This window comes from Poromitra crassiceps, assembly GCF_964638095.1.
Source record: "Poromitra crassiceps genome assembly, chromosome: 19".
Taxonomy (NCBI): Eukaryota; Metazoa; Chordata; class Actinopteri; order Beryciformes; family Melamphaidae; genus Poromitra; species Poromitra crassiceps.
Genome location: NC_139646.1, coordinates 6357070 through 6367069, shown reverse-complemented (window position 1 = coordinate 6367069; position 10000 = coordinate 6357070). Strand labels below are relative to the sequence as shown.

At 45.5% G+C, this 10000-nt stretch overlaps 1 protein-coding gene across 1 annotated transcript in view; it reads right to left on the bottom strand.

Annotated features, from left to right (window-relative positions):
* LOC310794262 (uncharacterized protein) overlaps window positions 1-10000 on the bottom strand; it is a 61353-nt gene that overhangs the window by 38761 nt on the left and 12592 nt on the right. The window contains exons 2-3 of the mRNA XM_083656221.1: window positions 771-938; window positions 523-614 (exon numbers count right to left, since the gene is read on the bottom strand). Coding sequence (XP_083512347.1) covers window positions 523-614; window positions 771-938 — 260 coding nt within the window. The remainder of the gene's footprint in view (window positions 1-522; window positions 615-770; window positions 939-10000) is intronic.

The window sequence follows — 10000 nt, the reverse complement described above, 5'->3', positions numbered from 1 at the left end:
TCAGCTAGCTGTTAGCTCTGTGCGCTACGTTACTTATGTGGCAATAAAATGCCACCGAATGACCAGATTAGATGGTGAAAATCAGACGGTGACACTGACTATCACGTTGTACAACAGCGGGATGGTGTACACAGCCTTAATTATAGCCTCCTTCACCGCCTCGGCTGCCATCTTCTTTGAAAAGTTGAAACAAATCTCAGAACGCCTGCTCTCGAGACCTCGACTCTGATTGGCTAAACAGACAGTGACTATCCGACCATCCGACCATCCGATACGTCCATCCAGAAAAAGTTCATCCCTCTTCAACTTTCTGTCCATCAAAACGTATGCAAATCTTCTGGATACGTACGCTTCTGAGTGCTCCACGGACAGTCGGACAGCTGTCATTGAAAATGAATGGAAGTGAACAGAGAAATGAACGCACACGGACAGACACCACGGATCAGTGTGTGGCCAAGGCTTAACATTATACTGTGGGCTCATCTTGGTGTATCTGTGCGGTGCTCTGGGTGTTTGGTGTACCTGCGAGTCGTAGAGGGAGAGGAGGAACACCTGAGAGCCTTTACGAGCTCTGACTGTTGTCATCACTGAGAAATCCACTGGGAACGGGGAATCTGGACAGGATACACACACGTTAGGACACACACTCACGCACTCACTCACTCACTCATGCACTCACTCACTCACGCACTCACTCACGCACTCACGCACTCACTCACTCACTCACAACAAGCACACACTGATGTAACATTGAAACGCTGATGTTTTACCAGGGAAGAGCTGCTTGGTGGGCACGCTCAGTTGAATCTTCTTGTCGATCTTGAAGGAGAGGTCCGTCTCCTCTCGACCCTCTCTACTGGTGCAAAGCCCCGCCTCCAGTGACACGCCCTCCATGTCCTCCGACAGGTCCAGTACTTTCAGGACATCGATGGGCGTGGCTGCAGAGACAGACAAGCAATAGTGTGAGCAGGGACGAGGTCTTTTCATTTTTAACATCGTGACGTCCTAAAAGAAAAGTTACCGTTTTTCCTCAGTCGCTTTGATGCATTTCCAAACTCTAACCCCATTCTCAAAACTGCAATTACCCAAAAGAGTAAAATAATTTCTCATAACACTTATTCACCTTATGTTCCAACACAGGGGTCAGCCAGTTACTTCCTATTGTGTTTCCACTTCCTGTGACAGTACAGTACTAGTGAGCAGGTAAAACAGACGGTGTTTTGAACAGGAAGTCATAACACAACTGGGTCAAGTGGGCGGGGCTACATAAGGTGAAGAATACCACCTGTGCCAAATAACCTATAGAGCTCAAAAGTCACGTGACTTTCCGTGATGTTTCCAGTTCCCCATTCACTTTCTCCATAGACATTTCCAAACCTGACCTACTGAATCGTGAATGAACATAAAACACTTTCACTTTCAAAAATAAGCTGGGAAAAAATATATATATATATATATAAATATATATATATATATATATATATATATATATATATATATATATTTATATATATATATATATATATATATAAATATATATATATATATATATATATTTTTTTTTTTTTTGTTCCAACTGAAATGTTTTATGGTCACTCACGATTCAGTAGGTTAGGGGTTGGCTTGGTTCCAGCCTTAAAACTCGTTATATATGATGGATTTTTTGAAATGTCAATGGAGAAAATGAATGGGGAACTCTCTTCCGGGGCTGCAAACGTCACGGAAAGTCACATGTCTGTTGAGCTCTATAACACTCTAGTCTAAATGTTAACCACGTGCATCAAAAGACACATTGTCAAACTTTTCAGACCATGTACCATGCATACCTTAATGGTATGCATTCTACCAGGTGAACCACTAGGATGCCCCCAATGTATATATAGCACCTTCTGATTAAACCCTGACTCTCGAACGTCAAAGTATTTGCATGAAGAATGGACAGTCTGTGTACATAGTAGTGTTGCTGTCAATGTCAAAGATTTCCTGGACAAACACACATATGAGAAAAGAAAACATGTTTATTAGAGTTTTCATCACATTACATGTTATGGTCTGTCTCATTGGGCATCCAGTCTCTCCTCCCTGTTAGGCCACGCCCTGAGCAGACCTCAACAGTGATGGCCTCACACAACCAGCATTCACTGCATCCAGTAAAGAGAGGCTAACGATGGGGCTGGCAACACCTGTTCTCCACTACTCTTCAATTGAAAGGGGAAGTGACTCACTCTATAAGCATCATACTGGCCTTCTCTTTGTACAGTAGTAGTATTTTGCAGGCAATCAGTTTACCCATCGAACAACTGTGTCAATGCCAGAGGGAAACGTACATCGCCGATTGAGAGAAATACTTTTGACTGGCTCGTCATAGTTGAATGAGAATTGCATCGACATGATGACCTTTACCTTTAGTGTTTTACATTTTGTGTGAACACAATGGGAATTGAAAGAGTGTAGTGGCCTGGCCAGGGCGTGGTGGGGTTTTTTGTGAATGAGGTTAGACTTTCAGGAAATGGATCTAAGCGATTGAGAAAAACTGTAAATGATCTACAGTGAGGAGATTTAAAATGTGGCAATGTGTGTGTGTGTGTGTGTGTGTTTGGGGGGGGGGGGGGGTTGTCTGTGTGTGTGTGACGTTAACTCTCTGGAGCCCGTGGCACCAATCAAACATTCAAACATGGACAAACACAGACAAACACAGATGTTTGTGTGCCACGGCTGTCTGTCCTTGTTTGGAGACGTTTGGAGATGTTTGGAGATGTTTGGAGATGTTTGGTCAGATTCAACATGTCCAATCCTTGTTTGTCTGTGTTTGACAGTGGCACACACCGATCAAACATTCTCCAACAACAGCCAACATTCTTATTGGCGGTTGTTGGAGAATGTTTAATTGGTGTGCCATGTGGCTATATTTACCTCTGCCAAGGAGGTTGGGCTATGTCTTCGGTGTTGTTTGTGTGTTTGTCAGCAGGATTACAGAACGTACATGAAACCTGGTGGACGGGTGCAGCATGGGCAGGAGAACCCATTACATTTTAGAGTGGATCCGATCCGACTCACGAACAAGCAATAATAGCAGGAACCTTGGCGGAGGTCGGCGCTCTCCGAGTGGCGTGCCCTTCTAGTTTGCCTTATAATTACCTCGCCTTGTAAACAAATGAAACAGATGAAAGACTTGATTAGTCAGAGCAGGTACTCTCTCTCTCACTGACTAAAACACTCTTTTTTTGCGGGAGCTCGATGTAATCACATGAGAACGCCCATCTTGGCACCCACACACTCTATCGCACAACAATAAGACAATAAAGATTACATGTGTTCTGAGTTCTGAGAATGACTCGACCTACCAAAACACACACACACACACACACACACACACACACACACACACACACACACACACACACACACACACACACACACACACACACACACACACACACACACACACACACACACACACACACACACGTCACTGTGTCAGACACAGGCACCCCCCCCCCAAGACACACACACAGAAACGCACACACAGAGACCACAAGGTTTTTGAATAAAAATAAATGTATGAAAAACGGTATTATAAGCCAAATTCATAACACATGCACACACACACAGACACAGACACACACACACACACACACACACACACACACACACACACACACACACACACACACACACACACACACACACACACACACACACACACACACACAATCTCGTTCACACACACATTCTCCTAAACACAGCGGTCCCAGTGCGCTGTGAGAGAGGGAGTAAGCAGAAAAAGATGGGGCATAAAGGATGAGGGTGGAAGTGGAGAAGGGAGGGGGAGAGGCAAGATGGAGGGAGGAGAAAATGTGTAACATATTGAAGATGAAAAGGGAGAGAGAGAAGAAGACGGGGGCGTAGAGAGAGAGAGAGAGAGAGAAAGAGATAGTAGAAGGAGAGAAGAAATAGTAGAAGGTAGGTGAGTGGAGGGCATGCCTCTACTGGTGTGGCTCCTTTTCACACGTTTTTCTGGGCCTTACGTAAACCCTCCATCTGTCTTGCACCTTTCAACGCACGCACACGCACACACACGCACGCACACACACACACACACACACACACACACACACACACACACACACACGCGCACACACACACACACACACACACACACACACAAGCGTGCATGTTTGTGCACACAAGCAGTTGGCACACTGTCTGTCTGAGCCCCAGATGTGTGTTGCCCCCTTTAGTCTGTTTGTCCATGTGTTTGTGCATCTATCTCTCTGTTGCATGCCTGCAGGGCATGTGTAGTTCTGCCATTCACCAGCAGGGTGAATCATATTTTATAAACTGAGATACAGCTACTGTGCTATCAGACTTCCAGCTACAGTATATTATGGCGCCCTACTCAATAACTGGTGACTGATGTGACCACAATTTCGCTGTTGCCCTGTGAAAAGCTTGTAACTCGATGCTGGTGGTTTTCAGATTTTCACATCAATGGAAGGATTACATGCCCTTCTAAAGGTATTATATCTAATGTCATTATTCTAGTTCCTGAAAGCTTCACATTTTTGGAGATACAAGATTTTCACTCAACATAGTCTACCAACAACATTAGTTTGAGCATACTGGTCCTCTTCTTCTCCTCCTCAAATGGTGACATTCTCAGTGGCTGACCGTTGAGCGTGAATATATATATTTTTTGAATATTTTGAATATTTTGATTTTATTTTGCTCAGCTCTTGTAGAAAATGTAGTGACTTGAGGGCAGAAGTGTTCTGTCTCCTGCTGGTGTGTGTGGATTCATGTTAGAGCCATGTTGTGTTGGTAGTTGGCACTGCTCCTGACACTCCTCAGCAGTGGGTGAAAACAGAGGACTTTCACAGCCAAAGATACCAAGAGACATGATCTGCAGCACTGACTCTGACTGCAGGAGGAAGACATGATCTGCAGCACTGACTCTGACTGCAGGAGGAAGACATGATCTGCAGCACTGACTCTGACTGCAGGAGGAAGACATGATCTGCAGCACTGACTCTGACTGCAGGAGGAAGACATGATCTGCAGCACTGACTCTGACTGCAGGAGGAAGAGATGATCTGCAGCACTGACTCTGACTGCAGGAGGAAGACATGATCTGCAGCACTGACTCTGACTGCAGGAGGAAGACATGATCTGCAGCACTGACTCTGACTGCAGGAGGAAGACATGTTCTGCAGCACTGACTCTGACTGCAGGAGGGGGACAAGATGAGACTTGGAAACTTTGTTCTACATCAGGCGAGGCATATGTTGTTGACGTATGAGTATGTGCGTGCATGCACAGACACACACACACACACACACACACACACACACACACACACACACACACACACACACACACACACACACACACACACACACACACACACACACACACACACACACAGACTGCAAAACCCATAAACTGTACACATTTGCAGGCGTGCACGCACACACACACACACACACACACACACACACTGCAAAACCCATAAACTGTACACATTTGCAGGCGTGCACGCACACACACACACACACACACACACACACACACACACACACACACACACACACACACACACACACACACACACACACACACACACACACACACACACACACACACACACACACACACACACACATTAGGTGATGTTCACCTGGTCTCCATCAGTGTCCCATTGCTGGCTGTTATTATCCTGAGGCTCTGATCTGCAGGGAAGGGGCACCGTGATCACGACGCACACATAACGTGAGCCATAACAGAGGAGAGCTACTGTAGTTTCAGGAGAGGCCATAACAGAGGAGAGCTACTGTAGTAGCTTTTTTTCCATAACCTTGATTTATTCAGGGGAGTCTCACTGAGAGCAATGCTCTCTTTTTCAGGAGCGCCCTGATCACATTCACACACAGGCCATTTACACCTGCTGTTAACATGTGTTTTGTGTGATCAGATTGCAATCAGATTGTGTTTTATCACTTGAAATGCCAGGTGTAAACACCCCCAAAACGCATTGAAGAAGGATTGCAATCTGATCGGCCAAACCACCTCCGGAGGTGGTCAGGGATGCATTGTGTACACATTGAACACAAGTGTAAATGCAATGTGTCCTCCCAATCTGGATACAGCAACTTTATGCGGATTGAGAGGACAACCATTTCTGCAATCTGATTGCAGAAAACACATGTTAACGCCAGGTGTAAATGGCCTCATTCACACCTGGAAGTGGAAGCTGAGCAGTACAACCACAGTCTGATCTGCTGCCCACTGCGCAGCTCCACTGGAGTGGTTTGGGGTTAAGGGCGTTGCTCAGGGGCACCTCAGTGGTGGTAATGAGGGAGGGTCAAGCGCTGCCTTTTCACCTTCCCTGCTCAGATTTATGCTGCCGGTCCTGGGGATTGAACCGACGACCTTCCGGTCACAAGCTTGCTTCTCTAACCGTTGGGCCACCACTGCAGTTTCAGTATGCCTATAATGTGAGCCATAACAGAGAGCTACTGTAGTTTGAGCAGAGAGACCATAACAGAGCAGAGCTACTGTAGTTTCAGCAGAGAGAGACCATAACAGAGCAGAGCTACTGTAGTTTCAGCAGAGAGAGACTATAACAGAGCAGAGCTACTGTAGTTTCAGCAGAGAGAGAGACCATAACAGAGCAGAGCTACTGTAGTTTCAGCAGAGAGAGAGACCATAACAGAGCAGAGCTACTGTAGTTTCAGCAGAGAGAGACCATAACAGAGCAGAGCTATTGTAGTTTCAGCAGAGAGAGAGACCATAACAGAGCAGAGCTACTGTAGTTTCAGCAGAGAGAGAGACCATAACAGAGCAGAGCTACTGTAGTTTCAGGAGAGAGAGAGACCATAACAGAGCAGAGCTACTGTAGTTTCAGCAGAGAGAGACCATAACAGAGCAGAGCTACTGTAGTTTCAGCAGAGAGAGACCATAACAGAGCAGAGCTACTGTAGTTTCAGCAGAGAGAGACCATAACAGAGCAGAGCTACTGTAGTTTCAGCAGAGAGAGAGACCATAACAGAGCAGAGCTACTGTAGTTTCAGCAGAGAGAGACCATAACAGAGCAGAGCTATTGTAGTTTCAGCAGAGAGAGACCATAACAGAGCAGAGCTACTGTAGTTTCAGCAGAGAGAGACCATAACAGAGCAGAGCTATTGTAGTTTCAGCAGAGAGAGAGACCATAACAGAGCAGAGCTATTGTAGTTTCAGCAGAGAGAGACCATAACAGAGCAGAGCTACTGTAGTTTCAGCAGAGAGAGAGACCATAACAGAGCAGAGCTAATGTAGTTTCAGCAGAGAGAGACCATAACAGAGCAGAGCTACTGTAGTTTCAGCAGAGAGAGACCATAACAGAGCAGAGCTATTGTAGTTTTAGCAGAGAGAGAGACCATAACAGAGCAGAGCTACTGTAGTTTCAGCAGAGAGAGAGACCATAACAGAGCAGAGCTACTGTAGTTTCAGCAGAGAGAGACCATAACAGAGCAGAGCTACTGTAGTTTCAGCAGAGAGAGACCATAACAGAGCAGAGCTATTGTAGTTTCAGCAGAGAGAGAGACCATAACAGAGCAGAGCTACTGTAGTTTCAGCAGAGAGAGAGACCATAACAGAGCAGAGCTATTATAGTTTCAGCAGAGAGAGACCATAACAGAGCAGAGCTACTGTAGTTTCAGCAGAGAGAGAGACCATAACAGAGCAGAGCTACTGTAGTTTCAGCAGAGAGAGACCATAACAGAGCAGAGCTATTGTAGTTTCAGCAGAGAGAGACCATAACAGAGCAGAGCTACTGTAGTTTCAGCAGAGAGAGACCATAACAGAGCAGAGCTATTGTAGTTTCAGCAGAGAGAGAGACCATAACAGAGCAGAGCTATTGTAGTTTCAGCAGAGAGAGACCATAACAGAGCAGAGCTACTGTAGTTTCAGCAGAGAGAGAGACCATAACAGAGCAGAGCTAATGTAGTTTCAGCAGAGAGAGACCATAACAGAGCAGAGCTACTGTAGTTTCAGCAGAGAGAGAGACCATAACAGAGCAGAGCTATTATAGTTTCAGCAGAGAGGGACCATAACAGAGCAGAGCTACTGTAGTTTCAGCAGAGAGAGAGACCATAACAGAGCAGAGCTACTGTAGTTTCAGCAGAGAGAGACCATAACAGAGCAGAGCTACTGTAGTTTCAGCAGAGAGAGACCATAACAGAGCAGAGCTATTGTAGTTTCAGCAGAGAGAGAGACCATAACAGAGCAGAGCTACTGTAGTTTCAGCAGAGAGAGAGACCATAACAGAGCAGAGCTACTGTAGTTTCAGCAGAGAGACCATAACAGAGCAGAGCTACTGTAGTTTCAGCAGAGAGAGAGACCATAACAGAGCAGAGCTACTGTAGTTTCAGCAGAGAGAGAGACCATAACAGAGCAGAGCTACTGTAGTTTCAGCAGAGAGACCATAACAGAGCAGAGCTACTGTAGTTTCAGCAGAGAGAGAGACCATAACAGAGCAGAGCTACTGTAGTTTCAGCAGAGAGAGAGACCATAACAGAGCAGAGCTACTGTAGTTTCAGCAGAGAGAGACCATAACAGAGCAGAGCTACTGTAGTTTCAGCAGAGAGAGACCATAACAGAGCAGAGCTACTGTAGTTTCAGCAGAGAGAGAGACCATAACAGAGCAGAGCTACTGTAGTTTCAGCAGAGAGAGACCATAACAGAGCAGAGCTATTGTAGTTTCAGGAGAGACCATAACAGAGCAGAGCTACTGTAGTTTGAGCAGAGAGAGACCATAACAGAGCAGAGCTACTGTAGTTTCAGGAGAGACCATAACAGAGCAGAGCTACTGTAGTTTCAGCAGAGAGAGAGACCATAACAGAGCAGAGCTACTGTAGTTTCAGCAGAGAGAGAGACCATAACAGAGCAGAGCTACTATAGTTTCAGCAGAGAGAAACCATAACAGAGCAGAGCTACTGTAGTTTCAGCAGAGAGAGAGACCATAACAGAGCAGAGCTACTGTAGTTTCAGCAGAGAGAGAGACCATAACAGAGCAGAGCTACTGTAGTTTCAGCAGAGAGAGACCATAACAGAGCAGAGCTATTGTAGTTTCAGGAGAGACCATAACAGAGCAGAGCTACTGTAGTTTGAGCAGAGAGAGACCATAACAGAGCAGAGCTACTGTAGTTTCAGGAGAGACCATAACAGAGCAGAGCTACTGTAGTTTGAGCAGAGAGAGACCATAACAGAGCAGAGCTATTGTAGTTTCAGGAGAGAGAGACACGACAAGAGTGCACATTGAGAAAATAAATCACTCAGGTTGTGAAGTAAGTGGTGTAGGTTTTCCACCCCCAGGCTCTGCTCTACTTTGCTCTAAATGGCTCTGCTTTTGGCTACCCCTCAATGTGCCCGGCAGCACCCCCTTATCAATAAAGCAAATAGCAATGCAATATACGTATATGTCACAAAAACCAGCACCACAAAAGCAATAGGTTTCAAGCCTTCAACTCACTTCAGTTTTCAATAGTGTATTAAAAACAAGGCAATATATTAAAGGTGTGGATGTGAGTGCGTGTGTATAACTGTATGTATCATCCAACAGTCTCAAGAGTTCATTCCAGTCACAAAGTACACTCCAGTCTCAGAGTTCACTCCAGTCACAAAGTACACTCCAGTCTCAGAGTTCACTCCAGTTTCAACAGTATAATACAAAGACAGCTGAAAAGTCAGCTCCAGGATTTACCGCAGATCACAAAATCAAAACTTCATTCAAGAGTTATTTACAACATGCGCAGTGACAGCGTATTGAGTGAGTCACCTCCCAGAGAGAGACAAGGAGAGACAGAGAGACAGAGAGAGACAGAGAGAGACAAGGAGAGACAGAGAGAGACAAGGAGAGACAGAGAGAGACAAGGAGAGACAGAGAGAGACAAGGAGAGACAGAGAGAGACAGAGAGAGACAAGGAGAGACAGAGAGAGACAAGGAGAGACAGAGAGAGACAAG